This window comes from Nothoprocta perdicaria, unplaced genomic scaffold (assembly GCF_003342845.1).
Source record: "Nothoprocta perdicaria isolate Ctin4 unplaced genomic scaffold, notPer1 scaffold_32, whole genome shotgun sequence".
Classification (NCBI taxonomy): domain Eukaryota; kingdom Metazoa; phylum Chordata; class Aves; order Tinamiformes; family Tinamidae; genus Nothoprocta; species Nothoprocta perdicaria.
Window position 1 is genome coordinate 3,650,521 of NW_020455555.1, and position 23,789 is coordinate 3,674,309.

The 23,789-nt window shown below is 47.0% G+C and overlaps 1 protein-coding gene across 5 annotated transcripts in view; it reads right to left on the bottom strand.

The window, feature by feature from the left end:
* Positions 1-430: 430 nt before the first annotated feature.
* The window catches only part of ANK3 (ankyrin 3), a 154,682-nt gene continuing 131,323 nt past the window's right edge, over positions 431-23,789 (bottom strand). The window contains exons 37-44 of one of the 5 annotated variants that reach the window (XM_026042980.1): positions 15,108-22,808; positions 14,414-14,488; positions 13,782-13,913; positions 12,545-12,688; positions 9,617-9,704; positions 8,438-8,816; positions 2,798-2,882; positions 431-1,756 (exon numbers count right to left, since the gene is read on the bottom strand). In XM_026042980.1, the coding sequence (XP_025898765.1) occupies positions 2,814-2,882; positions 8,438-8,816; positions 9,617-9,704; positions 12,545-12,688; positions 13,782-13,913; positions 14,414-14,488; positions 15,108-22,808 (8,588 nt within the window). In that variant the 3' untranslated portion in view covers positions 431-1,756; positions 2,798-2,813. Of the gene's footprint in view, positions 1,757-2,797; positions 2,883-8,437; positions 8,817-9,616; positions 10,290-12,544; positions 12,689-13,781; positions 13,914-14,413; positions 14,489-15,107; positions 22,809-23,789 lie in introns of all 5 variants that reach the window. The other 4 variants (XM_026042978.1, XM_026042977.1, XM_026042976.1 and 1 more) reach the window with 4 other exon arrangements.

Here is a 23,789-nt window from a genome sequence, read left to right on the forward strand (position 1 = left end):
CAGCACTTATGAAACCATGGCCTGTGCAGGGCGGGTCCTCGAGCCGCTCACTTTCGGTGCCTCGCTATCCCTCTCCGTGTGCATTCCATCCCCGGGCGCCTGCGGCCCCGCGGCAGGACGAGCGCAGGGCGCCCGCGCGCCCACCCGAGCTTCCATGGCAGAGGGCGGCGCAGCCGAAGGGCGGCTCAGGCCCCGTCCTGCCCCGTGCCCTCCTCCACGGGGTAAAACGCTGCTCGCTGGTGGCCGCAGCCGGCCGGCCTCGCTCGCAACGCGGGGCCCCAGGAGAGGCAGCAGAGAGGGAGGCAGCGCTGGCCACGCGGCTGCCCACGCGGCAATAACACGCCGAGACACGCGCCATCCAAGAGTTTTAACACAATTTATTTTATGCTTAAATAATCAACTAGATCATCCAGTGTTTGTTGTTTTCATACATATGTAATTAGAGCTATTATCAATGAATGTTGTTTCCATATGAATATAATCAACAAATTAAAAGTATTTCACCAAAACCCAAATAAAAATGCCCTTTAAAACACAGCAGCCTTAACAACCTAATATTACACTGCTAGGATGATGATTACAGATGATCGGCTTACTCAAAGATTCTACATCTTTTAGCCATTACACAATACAGTAATAATTTTACAGCGTGCTGCCAGTCTAGTAGCTAATAATTTCTCTTCAGTTCATTTAAAAAGATCCCAAACCTGTGCTCGTCGGAGCACCAACCCACCTCTAAAGCTGCAAGCATTACCCCCGTTATAAAGCGAGAACAGATAGCACCCCCCTCCCCATAATGCAACTACTGTATATGTTATGTCTCTTAGGTCATTTCATTGAAAAATTGGCAACAGCAACAAATATTAGATGAAGGGCTTTGTGTTTACAGATAAAATCTTATTTTTTCATGTCGCAGTATAGTGTTTGCAAAACTGGAAAAGATTTAATCAAAATAAGGTGAAACACATGCATCAAAATATTAGTACTCTGAAGAAAAATTTTCACAGAACTACAGAATTCCTCATTTTGGGAATCATTTAAATTTGCAGCAGATTTTAAAGATTTTTTTAAAATCAAGCTAGCATTTTTGCATATACAAACATTATAATTGCTAATATACAAGAATCTGTGAAGATACACCCAGAATATGCCAGTAGGTGCAGCCATCCGAGACACCTAGCTTGCTCAATGCATCTGCAATATTCTGTTTGTGATCGAGAAGGCAGTGCCTTATCAACATTTATTCTATTTTGTTAGAATTTATACAGTGTTATTTATTTACAGCAAAACTATCGATGTTTAAAAAAGAAACAAATAGTGTTTTATACCCTGACAGTTTGGGTCCGAGAAAAATAAGGCGAGCTGTTGTGGATTTTAGTAATTTTAGTGTCTTTCCATGGTTTAACCATTTCATCTTCTTACATCCCCTCTGGCCACAGGAATTTATTTCTTTTGTGATGACATCAAACTGCTTGAAATAAGCTGTTAACAGCATGGCATCTTGTATATACACTGCATTGTTAACTGCGCACTCCCCAATCCTGTGAATGAAAGTGAATTTCCATGCTCTGTAAATTGGCTCATGCTAAATTAATTTTTTTTTGTTTGCTTTTTTTTTTTGTTTTTGCATAAAAACCATGCGGTTAATGTGTGGAAGCAGCAAACACACACACACTTTATAGGTGAATGTTTAATTCCTGTTGATTTTTCTTCCGTGAGTGTCCTTCTAGGATACTGGCAGTAAAAGCACACAGTCCTGGGGAAAGAGAAGAGAGCGTGGGATTATTTCCGAACATCTCACCAGGACCAATTTCCTGCTTTTCCATTTCTAAACAAAAGGATCTGATTGATTTTATGAAATCCTGCAGCAGGACCAAGGCTGCAGTCTCCAGGTGTGCATGGAAGCTGGCGGCGCTCCCCGCACGAGGGCAAAGCGGCGCCAGGCGCTGCCCCTCCGCAAGGGCATCAGCTGCCCCTTCAGCACCAGCCGATCCCTCTGACAGCTCCTGCTTGTTCCGCTCTTTAACCCTCCGGTCGGGCTCTACCAGACCCCATAGGAAAAGGGTAGAACATAAATGTCCTCCTCTCAACCTCCTCTGCTGCCAGCTTCGCCAAACCCAGCGAAGCCAAGAAAAGCCCTGAGGGAAGGAAGGCACGAGGCACCGCGCGTGCAGGCGCGACCCGGCGGGCGGCCGGGCTCGTAACCACGTTGACTCTGCGACTGCAGCCCTGGGGCTCGGGACAGAGGGGCCCTGCGGCCGCCGGGGAGCAGCGAGGGGCTCCGCACACTTGGTTGTACTTTGGGGAGCCCTCGCACAGTCGGCTGCTCTTTTGTTGCAATCGTGAAGGTTGCATCAATGAAAAGCACGGGAAGCACCTGGCAAGGATGGCGTGTTGGCAAATACTGAGACACTCCACTGGACCTTACAAGGACATGAACTTGCACGCGAGTCCTCGGGAGAGCACGTGTCCGGCTGCGAAGACGTCCTTCAGCCCAACGCCTCCGGCTGCCGCAGCCTCTCCGCCGCTCGGCTGAGCAGAAGCGCTCTGCGTTTCTAGCGCTGCGCTTCACCTACCTCCTGAAATCCTGGGCTCGCCTCAGCTTTGCGTGCCTCCTTTCAAAAGCACAACCCTCCCTCCCTGCTGGGACTCGAGGTGCTTTTCAGCTGGCCGGGCCAAGGGCAGTTTACTCAGCTGTGTGCAGGGGGGCCGGGCAGGAAGGGCATGGCGAGGGCAGCCCGGCCGGGGCCGTGCAGCCGCCTGCCTCGTGCCACGGACAACAGCGGCTCACACTGACCGTTCGTGTCGGGCTCTCACGAGTAGCTTTTCTTCTCCACGTGTCTGACTTCCTTCTTCGTCTTCACCTTGTAACCTTCTCCCTGCTTTAAAGCAAACGCACAGGGTTAGGGCAGCCTGCAGCGAGCAGGGCAGCGGCCAACCTGCTCCACACGGCGCTGCGAGAGGATGGGAAGGAAGCGGTTAAACCCGGCGAGCGCCCCGGCACAGAGGTGTGTGCCCCCCAGCACCCACACTCCTCTGCGCCCCCCAGCACCCACACTGCCCCTGCACCCCACAGCACCCACACTGCCCCTGCGCCCCACAGCACCCACACTGCCCCTGCGCCCCACAGCACACACTCTGCCCCTGCGCCCCACAGCACGCACTGCCTGATGCGCAAGCGCAGGCCCTGCTTATCGGCCAGGCCGGTCACCGCGGGACCCTGGGCTCACTCTGCCCTCAGAGCCACCGCCAGAGTTGGCACCAGCGTCAGGACATGTCACGACGCCGGCGCTTCAAAGCCAGCAGGTTAGTAAAGGGATGAAGGCGAGAGGAAGAGAGACAGCGAGAAACGTCACCAAACGGAGCAGAAGGAAACCACGGGAAGCGCCAAGCGGAGCGGATTTCGGTGTCTTTAGTGCAACAACCCCCTAAATGTAGCTCATCTACACTGGTTAAAAATAGCTCAATACGCATCCAAAAATAAACACTGCAGTAATCATGAGCCTCGCTCACATCCGAGGAAGGGCATCTGTTTTTGTGGGGTTATCAGCAGAATTTACCCCTCAGCTGAGCTGCACTGATGCACTGGTAACTATTTGTAGCTTTTATGTAATCTACTCTGGCACCGTAAACTGAAAATATTTCCCTATACCAGGCTGCATTTTTTCCCTATGATAAAGAAGTAAGAGGGAGGGGATTTTTTTTTCAGCTCTTTTCATCATTCTCCTCCCCTCTTTATGTTTTTTTCACTAGCAGCAGTGTTTGCTACATTGGCTGGTCCTAAGTCCCTAATTTCTAGCCCTAAATCATGTTTTGGGGGCCCTGTGTCGCGGCAGAGCCGCCGCTGCTGCCGGTGCTGGCGCGGGGCACAGCTCGGCCCTGCGCTCGGGCTCCCCGCTGTGACCCCAAGGCCGTGTCCGTGCGCCCTGCGCAGATCCCCGCACCCAGCTGGGCAGCTCTGGGGAACGTGGGGAGCCTGCGGGGCGCCCAGCGGCAGGGCCCGCAGCGAAGCCCCGCGCGCCGGCCGCGACCCGCATTACCATCGCGCCACCTCTCCGCTCATGGGGGATAACCACGCGCCTCACCACCTTCCGCGTGATCTGCAGGAAGCAATACAGGAAAAGGACCGACTGTGGGTTTTCTCTCAACTCCAAAGAGAGAAAGTAACTTTACGAGAGGTTACTTGAAAGCAAAGACTCAGAGCAGGGATGCAATTGGTGTTTACTTTTCTCGTGACGATGTTGCCTTCCTCGTCCGTAAACTGCTCCTCTGTTACGGATTCCCCGGGAATGTTTTTTGCCTCCTGGCCCTAGGAACGTGTCACAAGGTTAGCGGGGGCGCGCGAACGCTGCCCGACACGCCGCGCTTCACACCAGGCCGAGCAAGGGGCTGGCGCGGCGGCTGCGGGAGCCTTCCCGCGCGGAGCAGGGCCGTGGGGAAGCTCCGGATGCGGAGGGGCACCCGCGGGCCGCACCGCCCCGCGCCAGCCCCGCAGCACAGCGGCAACGTGCAGCAGCCAGCGGCTCTGCGCTCTCCTCAGCCCTGCGGGCAGGAGCCGCGACTGACGGGAGGAAGCACAAAGAAATATTATATGAGACACGTCACACTGCAATCAGCGCGGGAGTGGTTGAATGAGATCGCTGCCTCTGCGCGCCCTCCAGGAGGACGAGCGATTCCGTCGGCCTCTTGTCACCTGGCTGCACGTGGCGTCATTCCTGTCTACTGGGGTCTATACAACACACAGCTACCCATGGCAGCTTTTGGCACACTATATTGTAACAGAGATAGATAGATAGATAGATAGATAGATAGATAGATAGATAGATAGATAGATAGATAGTGATTCTGGTGTTGTGTTTGCTTGCTTGCTCGTTCGTTTCTCTACACACAGAGCTCTTCCAGCACGTACACCGTGACCTAGCGTAAGTCCTGCCCCGGATCGCAGGGCTGTCGTGCAGGGGGCCTAAGAGGGGCTGACTGCACAGCCCGTACAAGGGCGAGCGTCCTACCCGAGACGCTCGCGTGGCACCCGAGGCTCTGCGGCCCCCAACAGCCCCCAGGAACCCGAGTGCCCGGCCCCTCTGCTGAGCGCCGCTGCAGCCAGGGCCCTTCCGCTGAACAGGAGGTGTCACAGACTGCTTCCTCCTGCAGAGCTCTCCGGGGCCATGGTTGCCCCATGGGGACACGACAGGGACACGGAGGAGGTGCAGGGTGATGACAGCCCACGAGGCCCCTCTGCTCCTGCCGCGCAGGGCGGCCTCGGGGCGAGCCCGGGCGCCAGCACCGCTGCCCCACACAGGCCAACTGCAGCAAGCAACGCGGCAGCGAGCGCTTGGACCACGACTTGCAGCCAGCATGTGGGGCTCCTAAATCCACTCATAAGCATTCCTGCAGCTCTTTAGCTTGCATTTTGAAAATATGCAAAGAAAACATGGAAAAAATGAAAAAAACGTCACTCGTACCTGTCTGCAATTCATTTTGTTCTTTCAGGGACGCAGTGAACCCACTGCAGCTAGCTAGGGCTCTTACCTTATCCAACATCCTTATCCAGCTGCTGTGGATAGAGGCCTGCGCAACTGGGATGCCATGCAACCTGGTGGCCCTGAGGGACACGACATGCCATGCAGCACCCTTGTCTTCCGCAGGAGACAACACACGCCAGGTTAGGTGTTAGATGAGGAAGGAGCACCCAGCACTTAGTTGTGGGGAGCGCCAGCGCGGGGCAGCGCGGCCGCACGCAGCAGCCCAAGGGCAAGGCCATGCGGCAGCGCCTGGGGAACGCACACCTCCCAGTACCTTCAGGATCAAGCGCCGGCGGTACACCCGCGTGGTGATTCTCTGCTCCTCCTCTGAGCTCGAGCCACTCTGAATCTCACTGTCACTGTCACTATATTCCTAATAAATGCAGTTTTAGTACATTGGAACAGCACATTCACAAGACACAAGACGCCAAGCAGGACTACAAGAAGGAAACAAAGTTCATCGTGGACAGTATTTTTTCCTGTCTACATTAGGTATGTGATGTTGCTGTTACGTACATGGTGGGAGGCTTTTCTGCTGTAGGCTGACAAACATATCGTCTACAGAGCATCCTACAGTTCCTCAGTCCTAGAACAGTGAGATTTAGAGCAAGTCTGATAAGATGAATTTCTAAATCTTACTTGGGATCACACCAGTTGTTAAAAATGCTGTATACAGAAACCCTAAACTAAGTTGCGGCTGCTTGCTGTGTTTGTCTCAAGAATTATCATTTCAGAAAAACTCTACTGATTCTCAGGATATGCTGGGCAGTATCTACCTGCCTGCAGAGTGTCCTGTTCTCTCCTGCTATCATCCAAGTGCCTACACACACACACACACACACAAAGAAAAAAAAAAAAAATCTAATGCCACCCTGAACAAGGGACAAGAAGCAGGAGGAGATTCCCAGAGGCACAAAGGTTTTGGAGGAAGAGTTACTACTATTAATAAACAGCTGTAAGTGTTTCAGCCGTGATGCAGCTGCGACATTTGGAGCCACCGTGACCTCGTCGCACCCCTCTCTCTGCAGTATTACACCAACACCAAGAGAGCCGTCACCGCAGGACGCTGCCGCGTGCCGGGATGCTGCCGCGTGCCGGGATGCTGCCGCGTGCCGGGATGCTGCCGCGGCGGGCACGGGAATGGCCGCTGCCCCAGCAGCCCTGCCCCAGCACCACCACCGAAAAAATCTCTTGTCCTGCGAAGCAAACGCCTTTGGGCACCCGTCCTTTTTCTCCACAGAAATTAATCTGCTTCCCCAACACTCTCTCTTCACAGGGCATTTCTGGAGAGTGCCTTCCAGAAACATGGCAGTTGACATTTGCTTTCCTTTTTCATGACTGCATATTAAGTACCTCCCTATGACTTGGCCTGCTTCACTAATTAAATTATTTATTCTAAATAGACTACAAAATGCTCTTGAAGAAGTACCCAGAAGGCATCCGAAGCAATGACTGCCTTTTCTCCAACAAGCTCCACTTTTTTTTTCCACCCATTCAGGCTTTGTATGAGATTTGGAAATCACATTATCTTGAGAAGATCCTGCCTACAAGGTGGCTAATCTGCGAGGATGGATTAACACTCTTTACCAACAGAGCAAGAGCAGCGTGACAAGCAGGCCAAGGAGGAAGGTGCGCACGGTGCTCCTCACAATCCCGACGGGATATTCAATGCAAAGGGGGCTCCGGAGCGCTGCAGCGGGATGCCGGCACCACAGCCCCGCTCCGCATGTCCCCACTGCCAGAGCCGGCACAAGTACCCACCCAGACACTGCTCCAGGGCCCGCCGCCCATGAGGGAAAGCTGCTGCCTGCCCTCAGAAGCGCCTTCGCTTCGGAGCTCTTGGTTACGTTTCTAAAGTACTCCAGTAATTAGTTACTGCTAGGAAAGATCCTCACGGCATTAGCTATGCCACAAACTAATAACGATCATGTGCCACAGAACTGTAAAGATTGAATATGTTACAGGCTAATAAAAGAAATCTTGGTTATATAATTGAAAGAATAGTTTAAAATGAACTCATTTAAACCTCAAGGATTTACCGCAGCCCGCTGCAGGCAGCATTTCTATTGTAGTACAATTAAAATACGCGGTAACGTGCAGAAGCAGCTCTTCTGAAATGCCTCATTTGCAGCAGTTGTGATCTATTATGCCCGGGAAAAGACCATCTCGGAGAGACGGACAGAGAGCTGGGCAAGAAGGGCAGCAGGTCCCTTGCCAAGGAGCACGGCCGCCGGCTCTGCCATGGGCCTGCCCCGCTGCTGCCATCCCGCCCTCAGCCAACGGGCTGCAAACGGTTCTTGGAACCAACCTTAGTTTTAAGTCTGTGGGAAACAAATATATGCTACTTACTGAGCAACTATTGACATTTCCCTCTTCAGAAAGCAACTTACAACTGAGAGCTAAGGAGCTTAAAACTGCAGCTAAGGATGTGCAAACCAGGCAGGGGATGCGCTCTACACTTCGGGGTAGAGGTGGATGAGGGCAAGGAGCAGAAGTTCCATTTTACCAAAGACTCGTTGTCCTGCGCATGAACACGAAGGACACCGCAGCAGCAGCGGCAGCGGCAGCGGCGGGTGCTGAGGGCCGGGGCAGGAGAGCAGGCGCCGCCTCTCGCCCTGCTCAGCGCGGCAGGCCGGGTCCCTGCGGCTGCCCTGACTCTGTCCCCAGCCCAACAGGACACAGGGCTCAGGCCGGCCCTTCCCGCTGGCCTCACCGCACGCTGCTCGGCGCATCACAGGCCACACGCTTCCTCTCTCCCCTCTCCCTTTCCTCTCATTTTTTGCTCCAGCAAATAAATCAAACAGGCGCACAGAAGGGTAAAAGGCTGTTACAAACGGCGTGACAAGTCCTGCTAAAAGCTCTTGTCAGGTAAAGGGGGCTGCTCAATGGGTTACTAACGGCAGGACACACTGTACCTTCTGCTCAGACAGTACTGCTGCCTCCTCCTCCTGGGTGCTCGTTCTCGGCTTGCCATCCTCCGACGTGCTCCAGCTCATCTTCTTCACGCTGACAGGCACAGATGTTTTGTTGCCATCTGCTGTTGGCTTGCTCGTCTCTTCCAAACATTTCTGATATGCTGTTGATGATAACGTTTGCTCATCGGTACCGGCTGAAATGTGCGGTTTTGTTTTGGGGGCTTCTTTGTCACTCTGTTTTCTCACATCGTTTATAGATTCTTGGATATAAGATTTAGTTTTTGCCTCCGCTGTGGATTCAGAGAGGCTCCCGTTCGTTTCCGTCTTGCCCGCTTCTCCTTTACTGTGGGAGGTAGCAGAATCCCTGCTTTGGTCCAGGCTGCAGAAGAAAGACAAGAGATAACAGCTCAGGGCTGCAGCCACATGCAGCGGGCCGGGCACCTTCCTTCCTGGCACGCGGGTTCCACGGGGAGAAAAGCAAAGCTTCAACCCAGCCTGCGAACACCAAGCAGGCAGCTCCGCACTCTGCTCCGTGGGGCCTCTTCAGGAGCAACGAGAACACTGAAACAAGGCCAAATGCCTTTGCTAATTACCAAATGCCTTTGCTAATTCCTGCCCACTTCGGAGGAAAGGGAAAAAGAGAGAGAGAAATACAGCAACCTACCAATTCTCTGGTATATTCACATGTGAGAAATCCCCAAGGATTCCTAATTCCTTAGCTCGTTCTGTAAATAAAGAGGTGAGGAAAATATCCCGTGTTTAACCTGCCACCCTGCAATTGTCAGTGATGCCCAAATTGCAACAGAGAGATGCCCAATAGTTGCAGTCCAGATAACCTGTGCCTCTTCAAAAGTACTGGTATGCGCAAATAATTCCCAAGAATCAACACCACCAGTGTCAGAGGCAAGGAAGATTCCTAGGAGATGGAAGACTGACCAGAACTGACACGCAACATAAAGAACAGGAACGGAAAGAAAATATCTGCAAAATACAATGCAAGCTACTTTTAAAACATTTTTTTCTTTTAAAAAAGACCTAGGTACACACGCACACACACACACACACACACACACACACACACACACACACACGCTGCCCCCCAGCAGCAGCCGGCGAGTGTCGCGCGGCGGTCGCAGGCGCGAGGGGCGCCCCGAGGCGCCCGCTCACGAGGGCACCCACCTCTCGTCCAGCCGCTCGCGCTGGCCACCACCCGTCCTGCGGCCGGGCGCCGGAGGCTCTGTCACGCTTGAGGAGTCTGTCTGCCAACCTGCAATTGAAGACATTTGCTGTTCTGCTTGCTGCACACCTTTAAGAATTGACCATACTTTTTCTTCCGTCATCTCCTCAGACTCAAATCCTTCTTCCAGGTGAATGTCCTCAAACAGAGACTTAAGCTTCTCCTCCGTCATCTCCTCATCAGTACCAGACTTCTCTCTCTCAGGCTGTTCAGTCCTCACTCCTCTTTTACTAGTCTCTTCACTCTGCATCTGCTTAGCATCTTTGGCAATCCCAGCATAGCTGCCAAGATACCGTGGGTAATCCCGAAGGTCCACTTCCTCCAGCGGGCTCTGGCCTATGGAAATATCTTTGGGCGATCCTTCTCTAGGCTCTGCGAATTCAGGCTTGCTGTCGTCCAGGGAGGTGTCTTCTTCCGTCACCACCGGTGGTCCTGGGGCTGCACCGTCTACGCTTCCCTGCGGAGCTACTAGCACGTCACTCAGCCTACTGGGAGCTCTAAGGGGCGACTCTACGCTAGAGGTGTCGCTAAAGAAATCGTCCTGCTGCAAAGGGGTGGGCGGCCCCAAGCGCAACCCTGTGGGAGTTTCCAGTTCCGCTGGGATGCTGGGGTAACCTAGGGAAGACAGCACATGGGGACCCACTGCAATGAGGCGTGGAGCAACAAGTAGGCAAATGTCAAATGATTTATGAGTTACGTAACGTATGAAAATTATGGGGAGGTGCAGGCATATAGGAGCTAATGTAAGTTCAATAGTTATTCACTTTCTTAAATGGAGGAAACAACAAATGAACATTGCTAAAACATCTAGCCCAGTGCCGCCACTATTGTTTGACTATTCGGTAAACAGTCTGTCATATTTTAGCAATTGATTTTTGCAGCCATTTTTACATTTGCAAGCTATAGCAGGTCGCCTTCTGAGCATGCAATGAATCAAATGTGGACGAAGCTGGCTGTCCCTTTATATGCAGTATACTTTACAGCCAAATTTCTCTTGTCCAGGTTTTATTTTTCCAATTTCTAAGTTTAATAGACAGATTTTTAAGACAGAAGTTACATAGGACAGCCACTTCTTGTGAGTACGCTTTCTAAAACAGGTCCACATTTTTAATACTCTTCTATCAAAAAATACAAAATACTAGCAATACAATGCTACTAATAGACATCTCCAATTTAACCACTGAACCACAAGGATGGAATAGCTAAAGAACAAGGAACAGAAATGAATCCAAATAAGGATGCTAAAGAATACTAGATGTAAACACACAGCAGGAGGAAAATCTAAAAAAGGGAGTTAAATGGACTAGAGAGCACAACCACCAGAGCAGGAGAGCTATATGAATATTTCAGGTACAGTAAAATTATACAGGTGAGAGGACTGTGGCGAGTAAGGAGAAGTTGGTGATCTTGGAGACTGAGGCGATCTTGGTGACATGGGGACAATCAGATACACTGATCAAATAAAGAGAGAAAAGAAAAGAAAAACGATGAAAACATGGCAAAAAAATCATATGAAAGGATTAAACTGAATACACACATAGGAAAAGGAAAACAAAATGTGGAGTTGGCATTCCAGCAAATATTAGGCCGGGGTGGGAGCCTAGGCAAGTCGACGCTGGGGTTTAACTGGACCCTGAGCTGCTGCGAAGGGCGGCGCAGGAACCGCCTCTGGCCTCGGGTTTTCTGAAGCAGCCGAGAGAAAGGCAAAGGAGGTCTGGTCTTGGTGAGGAAAGGAAGCCGAGGAAGAGCAGGAGAGACAGCAAGCAGCTGCAGCGAAGCGGATTTTCCACATAAAACCACTGCTGCTACGATTAAAAGGCACAAGCAACATTTCAAGAGGAGCTTTCTTAAAATGTCCACAGCAAATTATTTCTGCGGTGCAATGATTCGGTGCCCAGTAGTGCTGCTCGGTAATGGAGACACACCCAACTTAAACACTCCAAACGGAAAAAGCATCCTACTAAAACGCAAAGAAACATCAATACACACTTGAACAAACTATAAAAAGCAAAGAAAGGTTTCTAACCCAAAAAAAATCTTACTTATGGAGCTAATTATCGTACATGCAGCAAAAAAACCCAAATCAGATTGTAGCAATCCAGTGCCCATTAACTAGCATTTAAAAGGAGAAACAACAATAATATCTGGAACATACTGATCATTCTGTTTAATAAGAAAACTCCATTTATGCTTCTATTCTGGATTTTTAAGAGCTGTCTCTAAATTAACCTGCAGAATTTTGTTATCAGCTAATAGCATCTAGGGAGAAAACTCTTACACCTTTTCACCTATTAGTGGACTGACAGAGATACTATCTCATGCAATAATTAAACATTGTCTTCCTTTTCTACTGCCACTGGACATTAGGACAATATACAAGTAAAGACTATGAAATAATTATTTGCTTGTTTTGCAGAGGTTCAACAATAATTTGAAAATTAATTTATTCTATGCTACTGCTTTCTTTTATTTGAAGAAAATTCTTAGCGTTACTTCTTTTGAAAGCCAAACAATACATACATTTCTAGGTAACTTGGGAAGCATGCACTGAAGTAGTACCAGCTGCTTGGAAAATATGAAGGGGCAAGTACCAAAGCACAACAATTGCATAGGAAAAACATTCAGGCCTTGTCACCTGTCACTGGACAGGTGTGAACAAGAATATTTCAGCATGTGCTTCTGGGATCATGAACCTGGAGACTTTTAACATGCAAGCTAAACAGCATGACTGTGCTTTAGGAGAGAAAAACCTTAAAATGAAAATAATCAACCCTTTAGAACTTACTATTACTTAAAAAATCTACTTTTTGCAACATTATTGTCACACTGGACATGTCACTGAACTAAACATGACCAGCGAATTCAATTACCATCGACAGGATCATGAAAAACGTTATTTTCATCCGCAAAGCTTCTGGTGCCCGAAATGTTTCCATAATCAAATATTGGTCCTTCCAACAGGGTCACAATATCTATTCGATTAATCTTTGTCAATACTGAGGTTAAGGCATCAGCTGAAAGACAACGACAACAGGTCAGAAAAAAGAAGTTCAGTATTGCAGAACTGTGTAATCTCTTTTTCTTGGTTACATTCACATTGCATTAATTAAAAGTTGCTGGCGTATGTGTCTGTCTCAGGGCCTCTGGTTGCAGCAAACCCATTTGTCTCAGCAGCCCTGCTGCTGCCTACTTATTCAAGATATAGAGCCATTAAGATTCTTTGCTTTCCTTTTATTCTCTTCCCCCATGAGGATAATTATATCACATCACAAGCAGCACAAAGGAAAAGGACAGAGGGCTCTCAAAGAGCGTCTTTACCTACTGCTGAAACAAAATTCCCTTCCGCTGGCCTGGGAAAGGATTGTGCTTTTAGAAGCCTGTTTTTAGGAGCGCTACAATGACCAGTGATGGAGGCAATGATCAGGCAGGGCGCCTCTCCTTGTGCAGCACATGGTGAAATCTCATTTATGACAATCTTTTTGTGAGAACACAGCACTCCTGGGAATGACTTTTACAGTGAAAGGCATCAAAGTGGGTTCAAATATTTTATAGGAGTGTGTGGGCATGAGAACAGTAATGAACACCACTAACCTAACACAAAAATCAATCTCAAATCTATTCCAATTTGAGCAATTCAAGTTAAATGCACAAATACAAGCAACAGAATCATAATCCATAACGAAGGTCTTGCAGAGGACTGTTGTCCCCCTCACACACGTCCCTCCTCACAGTCTTTAGCCTCTTCTTAAAGACCTCCCATACTTGGAGACTACCTAACTTTTCCAGACACTCTGTTTCCATTTTTCACTTTCCTTTGACGATAGTAATTGGAAAGTTTTCCCAAATATTTCCTGTGCTAGAATTTAAACCCATTATTTGTCTCATCAATTATGAAATGGAGAATTCTGCATGTATACTCATTACATACATTTTCCTGACTTCTGGTAAAATGTAACTGGAACTCTAAGGTTTTTTTCTTTTTCATCGGCAGTCGTAGAAGTTCGTGGTTTTTTTTTTTTTTTTTTTTCCTGTTTAACCTATTTAGGACAAGCAACAGATGGGATGGGCTGTAACTTACATATAACAGAAGTAACCACTTGAACTTACTTGTAGCATTTTTCCCATCTCTGGTAACCCATTTTTTTAATAACATGAAGCTTTGAGCAATAAGCGAATTTGGATTTTCTACTCGAATTTGATTTATTTCATCCACAGAAAAATTCAGTTCTCTTGCCAGTTCTATAAAGAAAAAAGAAAAGAAAACAACAGCAAGCAATACGGAGCCAAACACAAATCTCTCAACCATCATGTCAGTGTTAAAAATGTCAGTTTTATTACGAGCGCCCCTGGGTGCTCCATGCACCCTCCCCAGGGACCCCGCGCCGCTGCGGCCACCGCCGAGGCCGTCGCGATCCCTGAGGCTTTGGGAAAGCGGCAGCCAGAGCCGGCTGCAGTGCTGGAGCTCAGATCCTCCCAGCTCCACGGGCACGTGCCCGCTCGGAGAGCACAACCATGTCAGCTATTCCCGCCGGGAGTTTGTATAACACCCTGCCACACTGCAGGACAATTCCTCACAACTGCTTTCGGCCACGCTGCTCTGGCCGGGCAATGTGTTGGATGTTTTGGGACAGGCTGGGTGTTGGCTGGGCCCATCAGGGCAAGCTGTACCTTTGGATAAAACACAGCCCGAAAGCCTAACAGCTCAGACTGATTCTGATACGAAAGCATAAAAATCTTACCTGTCCAGCTAAGTCCTAGGTGATCGGCTACAATCGCCATCCTTATATCGGTCCGCTCGCATGGACTCTGGGGACCTGTGATTTACAATTTCTCGATTAAAATGGTTTTGCAAAGAAATCCACAATACCGGACAATAGTTTATCGTAAGCACTTTAATTCAACTAAGTAGCCGGTGCTCGTATTGTTTACTAGAATGGTTGTGTGTCCTAAGAGCCTACAAAACAAATTTCTTTTTTACAGCTTTTATATTTTCACCTGTGTAAAGCCAGATGTCAAACTACATGATGCCGTGTAATGAAACCAAACATGCGGACAATCTAGCTGTTAGACTGTACACAAGTTGTTCAATTACTGGTGGAAACCACCAAGATCAGATTAACATCTGTTTTCTCTACTTTGACAGAACGAATTTGCTGTCACAAAAGAAATCTTTCAATGTCTGAGTTACAACAACGTCTTTGGCATGCTTCACTAGCTTTCTACAGAACAGGACTGGTTTAAAGGAAGGAAGAAGAGTAAAGGACAGCACATACAGATGACAATGACAGAATGAGAACTACAGTTAAGTCACTCCACAGGCAATCACAACAGTTCATGCACTAGGATCAACAAGTTGAAAGTTTTACAAACTAGGCTTGATCTCCACGAGGTGAGCCAAGAGAGCTCCAGAAACCTGACTGCCTTCATTCTCACCAGTCCTCTTACTCCTCCTCCTCTCACTGTCGGCCTTTTCAATCTTTGATTTTAAAGATGCTGCCTCTGTTCTCATATCTCTAGCGGACTTCGATGTAATGGAAGGCTGGTAAACTTGAGTAGCTTCTGACAATGATGTGTTTCTCGATGTACTGTCTTCTTCATCATCAGAGACCTCTGACTGCATCTTTTTCTCTTCATCAGACAGACGATCCACAAGCTTTAATGTCTCACCACTAATTCCCTTAAAATATTCAATAGAATGTTTACATACCTCCCTAAGCTGATTTTTCTTTACTTTAGCTGTCGGCACTGTGACGGAGGTAGATCTTACCTTTACTGGTAATTTAGAAGGAAGCTGTTTTGCTTTTCCTTTCTCTACCTGCTCTTGTTTTGGCAGGGCTGGAGCTTTTCTAGCTGAGTTACTCCTATGTGTACTTTTGACAGGAATCCTAGACCTAGCTTCTAGACAAGGAGAAGAACTATTTTCTTTTGCTTTTTCGGGCTTACTAGCCCGTCCCACTTTTCTCCCTGCACTGCTTTGGAGAGTACTTTGTGGAAAGACTTCTTTTACTGAGCTGGCCTTTACAGGAAGTTTTGATTTTGCTCTAGTCCCTACCACTTCTGTTGACTTTTGCTGGTCTCCATGCACTTTCTGCTTATCTTTTATTCTGTGTCCTTGAGTTGTCCCTGTACCTTTTCCTGCTGGGCTTTTCATTGGGCTAGCTTTCTGTATGGAACATTTGGGTTCCGCATGTTCTTTTAGCACTACGTTACAGGTAATAGCATCTGTATGGGCAGCAGATGAATCCAAATTGTTGTTGTTATTAAAATTATCTTTTGGAAACTCAGTGTTTTCTGTTTGCCTACAGCTCGTCTGGCTAGCAGCTGAACTCGCAATCATGGTTACGGTTTCATTTTCTACTCCCTGCCCACTCGGCATCACAGCTTCTATCTTATCTGTCACTTCGCCAGGGCCATCTTTCTTCAGAGTCATGGTGGAAGCAGAAATTCCCATTTTAATTGGTGTGCGCAATTTAGGATCAACTTTAGAAGCATTTACCGCTGTCGATGACTTTTCCAGTGAGTTACTACCAAGTGTTGCTTCCATGCAATCTCCACTGGCCTGGATGATGGGCTTATGTTCAACTGCAGTTGTTTCTACTGGTCTCTCTAGGTTTGCCTCTACAGTGCTGTCCCCTGCCTGTGGCTGTGTGATGGCAGTGACTGTACTTTTATCCCCTTCCCCCTTGTCCCCTGACTTCCCTTCAGAAGTATGCTCACCAATCTGAAAAAATTGGAGTCTTTCTTCAACAAAATCCCTCTTGCTCATGTCAATTGCACCACTGCGAGTCATCTCAAACATCTTCCCTTCATGAAATGGGAAGGGGTTGGGCTCGCTAGTTGGCGTACTCTCATCTGTTGGAGTTCTGGCTGGAGTTGTATCAGGCGTTGTCGCTTGAGATCTGTCTTCCACTGCCAGACCAAATGGTTTAGCCTCATCATCCCTTGACTTAGTCTCAAACACTTCATCGTCACCTCGGTTATTAGACCAGGGGTCAAAGTCTAGACTCTTGGTGGCCACAGTTTTAAAAGGTGTTGCAAATTCTTCGTCTACTTTGTAACTGAAATATGAATCAGGAAATACAGTCCTGTCAGGGTGTCTGCCTTCCAAAGTGAAAAACTGTGCCCCTGACTTCTGTTCACTCTTATCTCCAGTTTTTTCAGAAGCTGGACCTTTCGAAGGCGGCTTGTCTTCTTCAGGGCCTACCTTGCCTTCCTCCTCAATGACTTCAAGCTTACTCTGGCTAAAGCAGCGGTCAGTCTGCTTTAGAATGCCTTCTGTAGTCCATACGTCCTTTTTGGGCTCAACTGCCGGACCTGCAAGTTTAGAATCACTCTCAGTTAAACCATCATCTTCATCTTGCAAATCATAACCATCAAGAGAGTCAATCTCGGTCGCATCGGTATCATGGGAGAATTCTGCAGTGGTTGCTATGGAACACTCTGTGACAGACTGGTCATTATTCCCATTTTGCACTATATCATTCTGGGGTGAATCAAGCCCAATGTCAAACTCATTAGGTTTCCCAGAAGTGGGATGTCCTAACTCTTTCTGTTTCTCAATCTTTTCGGGGGCTCTAGGTTTTGATGCTTCCTTCTGGTCATCTTCCAGTTCTTTCAGTCTGAACGTGTACTTTTTAAGTGGGACGGGTTGATAGAGAGATTCGTCATCACTAGAGTCACTGATGTCTGCTCCTGGTGGCACAGGAGACGGTGGCTGTACTCTTATGACCGGTTCAGCCAGCTGGCATTTGTCATGTTCATCTTGCAAGTTTACTTCTATCATCTCCATTTCGCTCTCTGTGGAATATTGGGGCTTCTTTTCTGTCTCAGCCTGATCTGCATCCAGTGGTGGAGGAGGAGGGAATTCGATGTAGGCGACTCTGTTACCTTTTGGTCTTTTGTTAGAGTCCTTATTTATATGGTTAGGCAATACCTTGTCGGGTGGTGGTTCCTCAACTTCTGCCTGCTTTAAAGAGGTCGACTTAGCCTCTGCTTCCTCCTCTGACTCCTCAGATACCTCGGGTATAGGACTGGGCTTGCCTGGGATATAAGCTATCAGTGAGTCGGGGGTTTTAGAGGTAAACTCGTAACTCACTTCCTCCGAACTCGGTGTTTCTGGCGTTAAGGGGCTTTTACCAGAGCTATCTATAAAGGACACTTGTTCTAAAGTGTCATCTTCTGGACTACCTTGTGGAGAAGGCGGTTGCTTTTGCTGCCTAGCTGCGTAAAACGCCCCCCTCGTCTCTTGCACTGTCTTACTCTCCTGGCTGATAATTTTTTTAATATTTCCTTGTTGCACCTCTTTCTCATATTGCTTCCCTACTTGAACAAAACTGACATAAACAGGTAAGGTCTTAATTTCTTTCACTCCCTCAGCACTCGCTAAAGGTGCAACTTTATCCAAATAATCACTCATGGCAGGGTCAACTAAGTCACTTGAAGGAGATTCTTTTCCTGGACTAAATTCTAAGGAATCTGGTGATTTGCTAGGGGATAGCTCGGTTTCCTCAACAGAAGAACTTAACCCTATTGAACTCTGTTGCCTGGTAACTTTTCTGATTTCTGAATGTTTTCCTTTTTCATCTTCCACATAATCAAACTGCCTCTCAACTTTCTCCTTAACCACAGCTGATTGGGATACTTTAGCTGAAAGTTCATAGACACCATTCATTGTGGTCCTCTTCTCCTCTACAATCCTCACTGGAATATGGGACACACTGATTTCTTCTTTCCTTTTGGATGTTTTATCAGCCACTTCGCCATTATGCTCCCCTTCCCTGACAACAAATTCTCTGTATAAAACCTTTTTTGAGGGAGATTTCACAGTCATTTCCTTCACTTCTTCTGAATGAATTCCATTTGCTGCCAATTTGTGCTCTGTCACAGTGATAAATTCACTTTTTTTGTCAACTTTAGCTTCCGCACTATCTACATGGTTTTCTTTTACTGTATCTGGAACCAGTACGTGTGAGAGTTTTTCCTTCTGTGTTTTATGATTAGAAGTTCCAGGGCTTTCCCACGTCCTGTAGATTTTTTTGTCCCAGTGTCCCTTGGTGGCTGCATCTGAGCCATACGCCAAGTCTATTGCCTGCTGTTCTGAGAAGTATTCTGGCACACTTTTACTCATTTCAGTTCTTTGTTTTTGTGTATCCGAAGCAGGAAAGTCTTCCGCAATTTTTCCTTTACCTGGAGCAAAAGCCTCCTGTGTTTTCACCTCTTTCTGTAAAGCTGTGCTGCCATCAATGAGATCTACTTGCCTCGGGTGCTTCTCTCTGGAATAAAACTGATACACTGGTAACTTACTTTCCTGCAGTTTCTTTACGGGAATTTTGGATTGACCATCCATTTTTTTTTCTTCTTGAGTTAGGTCCTTACTCCTTGGACCTATACTCTGCTCAAATTTAAGCCTAATGGAACTGAGCTTTGATTGCTTCAGCTGAAATCCAGCCTGTGCAGCTTCGGGCATCCCAGTCTGCTGAGCACCTCCTTTGTGTTCCATAGTTTGCTTAGAGTCATCTGTTTGTTGCACAAAAATCCTTTTCTCAGGACTGCTGGGCAAGCTGGAAGCTTTTCTTTCATCGATTTTGGGAAAGCATTTCCCATCAGCTGGGTACTGCTTCACCTTACTCCTTACTTCGTCACGGGAGGCCGGCAGTTCGGAGGGCACAACCTTCTCGGGGCTGCTGCTGGCAGAGCTCTGGCTAGAATGCATCTCCTTGCCATTCTTTTTATGCTGCTTTTTCTCTGGCGACTGTAGCTCATCATTCAGCTTCTCTGTTTTATCCCGAAAAAACTGTGACACTTCAGTGAGTTTTTCTTCTGCTTCCTTAACAGTCCTGTCCACCCTGTCTTCATATATCAACTTTTCTCTCCCTCTCTCTAATCTGTCCTCAGTAAAGCGCATCCACATGGCATGTTTTGGACTACTAACATCTCCAGTATAGTGTAACACTGTCACTTTATCATAATGATCATCTTTAGACATTTTACCTATACCATTTTCAGACACATCTTTATAGATTTTGGAGAGAATCTCTTTTTTGGGGGCAGTAGCTACTTTTTCTCTGCATCGCTTATCAGACCCCTGTAACTCTGAACTAAGGGGTAGAGCATGGTCAGTAACTGACTCCTCAGTATCAGAATGAGACACATCTATCTTTTCTGAAAGAAGCATTTTCTCAGCAAACCTGTAAGACTCCCCTCTTAGTTCTGACAACTCATCATCATGGTATTCTATTGAGTGCTGACTCAAAAGCTTCAGTGTTTTGTAAGAGTCATCAGACATGAGTTGAGCAGAACTAGGGCGACTGTCTTCTTCCTGGGACACAGGAGTGTTAACTCTAGAAGACTCCAGATAAGAAGGAAGTGACTCTTCGGCTGTGAGCTCTTCTTCTTCTTGCTGACCTTGTTCCTCTGAACAAGGGAAAGCATCATGTTTTTCCAACTCTTTTAAGTTAATATCTCCCCGAGGTAAGTCTTTCTGATATACATACATTTCTTTTTCTGGATGCTTTTTTGTTTCTCTAATAATGACTTCAGTAGGTTCAGCCTGATTACCTTTTTCAATATGGACCTCTATTATTCGCTCCAATTTGGGTTTCATTTTGCTGTCCTTCTCTGCATGTTGTGGTGAAGTTTCAGCAGACTTGCTAACCTCTGATGTTACTGATGATTTATGCTCAAACAGACCTGCCAGTTCCTTGGAAGGGTCCCGGCCGGACTGAAAGGCCTTCATTATGTCATGAACAGACATTGTTTCCTCAATTCTCTCGGACGTGCTTTCGGTGCATGGAGGTTTATGATACACTGTTCTGGTTGTTGTAGTGATATGAGTTTCTTCTTTTACTCGGACACCTTTGCCAAGGACACATTTGTGGTCATCTTCTTCACTGCTGCTGGCTTTCATTTGAAACGCTTTAACCTTTTCTTTAATAGATCCGGTAGGTTTTTGCTCCAGCTCCATAAAGGCAGGAGCAGCTTTCACAGCTGGCAGCTCTTCCGCTTTCTGCTCTGGAATTTCCTCGGAGGACGGTTCATAGCTGCGGATCACATGAACTACTTCAGTTCTGGTTTCCGTAATGACGGGCGGGATGGGCACATCATGGAAGAGCGGCTTGGGCCCCGTGCTTTCCGCGCTTTGCGGCGCCGAGGGCGTTTTTTCACTCCTCGTTTCAAAGCCGCTGTCCGATAAGGGACTTTTATCTTGATCATGTTGAGAGAAGTCATCTGGAGATTCCAAAATAGTATCTGTTCCAAAAAAGGAATCTGCAATTTTACATAACTCCTTTTCTGATGTTGAAGGCCTCATGGAGGCTGGAGGCATTTTAAGTTTATGTTCCTGCAAAGCAATAGCTGGTTTTAAAACACGTTTTTGTCTCTCTTCACCTTCTTTTTTCCCCTCTTCAAACTTGTACTTTATGTTTGTTAATGAACTGCTACCAATATCATTTGCTAAGTAATCAATAACTTTTGACAAGTTATAATCCTTTTCCGACATAGTTTTAGTTTTAATTTGGGCCTTCTCTGGAACAGAAATAGGAGGGCTTGTCAAAGCTTGCTGTCTTGCTTCATCAATCTCCTCTGTACTGAACTCTACCCAGTCATCCTCAGACAGGTGTCCTTGATCACTTTTGGATACTTTAGCCGACCCTTTACTCTCTAAACACACATCCTTTTTCAGTATCTCACTAACTTTTACTAGGTCCTCTTTTACTTTCTCAACAATTTTAAAGGGCTCTTCATCATCAATTCTACCCTCTTTAGATATCTCGGGTTGGAATGGTTTCTCCTCTGCGACATCTGTCTGCAATATTGCAGTCATTCTTATTAGGTCCTCCTTCATTTCAGCAACATCTTTCAATATTTCCTGACTGGAGGATAAAGAAGATGGCGTGGACAACTTAAGAGCAGAGGGTGCTAAAAACAAGGACGATTTTATTGGTGATGAAGTTCGGGTAAAGGGAGGCTGAGTGCGTGCCTCTGTGGTCAGTGTTTTAATGGGTGACAGCAGCGCAGCAGCTGATTTGGTAAGCGAGGACGACTCCGGGAGCTTCTTTAATGCTGGTTCAGACAAAACATTGACTACCGAATAAACCGGCACCGTTATCGTCGATGAAGTTACTGATGAGGTAGTTGCAGATATTGACCCAAGGGCTGTATAGAGAGCACCTGCAGGAGGAGTTCTTATTGACTGAAAAGCCGATGGTGCTGTAGACACAAATGACCTGAGTGGAGAGAATGGCATCGTCGTGGCAGGTGAAAACCCTCTCTCAGCTGTGTCAGCAACCGCGCTAGCGGCGCAGCTTGCAGAGTGCGCAGCTGCAGTGATCTTCTCCTGAAGAGCAGCTGCAGCTTTGGATCCATTTATTAAGTTGGCAGGAGATGGGTATTTCAGAGGTGACACAGATCCGTTAAGCAAAGGTACCTCTGCGTGCCCAGCTACGTGTTTCGCTGGTGACGAGAGAGACGAGGCCATCATGACTTTAGAGGATGAAACAGCATCAACTGCTGTCTTAGCAGGTGACACCACTGACTTTAGAGGGGACGATAATAGTGAGGATGCTGATGTGATGACCGATTTAAGTGGCAAACTCGAAGAGTACATGTTAATGTTGGACTTGGGGGATGCTGGAGGCGTCATGGTTATGGAGGATCTCTCCAAGAGAGACCCTGCTGTAGTCACTGGAGATGTCCGAGAGGGGAATGGGGGAGTGGATGCCAGCCCCTTTAGGCCAGCAGCTTCTGGTACTGTGGGAGCTCTGACCAAAGAGCCTGACGTGACCTGTATATTGTATGGAGGCTGCGAGACCACAGTTTTTATTGGTGAAGAGATTGTCCGAAACGATCTAATTGGAGATGCTACATCACTAACAGATTTAACTGAAGATGTGGTAGAAGCTCCTAATGTGGATTTGATTGGAGAAGCAGAAGAAACAGACCATATGGATTTTAAAGGGGAGGCTGTAGGAGTGTTAGAGGAAGAGCTTGATAAGGAAGTGAAGCCTGACTTGGTTTGCCCAGGCACTGTAATTGGAGCTGTTGTCCATGACTGATATGGCCGTGTTGGAAAGAATGGCTTGTATGAGTAAGTAGCAGGTAGGGATCTTGTTGCTCCTGCACTCCGTTCAACTGTTTCTTAAATTGTTAAATTAAAATCAAACGTAAAATCAACAAAAATGATCGAAAAACAGAGAGACCAGAGAAGAAAATTGGTCAGTAAACGTTGTAATATTACGAAAAGCAAGTACAATTGTTTGCATGAGTTAGGATGAAGAAGGCAAAAGAAGAGTTAAAATGGGAAAAAAAAAAAGAGTAGGGATGAGCCGTAACACCGATCACTGGTCCAAAACAAAAAGCACCATGAAATGAAAGACAGAAAGCACAGAGCAACCAAGTCCGCAAACAATGAAAAATAGAAAACACAAAGGAGGAATCCATAAGGTAGAAATAAAAACCACAACGAAAATTCTTCTCTTACTTCCTATTGACTTTCTGATGTGCTAGTTCTGAAATACTCGTGCCAGCTCTATTTTGCCTGTTTAGGTATGTCTGCTTTGCACAACTACCAGATTTTTATCCCTTTTAAAATTTCTGTTGTTCTATTCGTGTTGTTCTATTCAGATACTGTACCTATATAAAATATAAACTTGTGTAAAATGACATTATAGAGCTAAAAGTTTTTTTTAAAAAAACCACTCAGAGTTACATCATGCAGAACCCTTTAAGTGACAGGCAATTGATGTGCAAACTGTGAAGCAACTGGAATAAATTCAAATCTCTGTCTCCCATGCACAATTCGGATATGCTTCACACTCACAAAGCCAATAAGAGCAAGAGCTTTTCTGAGTCAGTATTTTAGAAAATAATAAAAAGAAATAAAAGAAAAGGAATTTTTGCATTTGTTTCTCATGCGATACTCCTTTTGTTTGGTAAAACTAAATCAAAACTAAAGTAAAACTTTACATGAAATGGTTTTAAGAAGCATATGTCATACATGAAGAATGGAAAGTATGATTTATGATAAACGTGAGCAAGCAAAGCAACTGAATCAGGTTTCATTCATGCACAATATATCATCTCAAAACGAGCACACAGAGTAATACATTTTGTATGCTG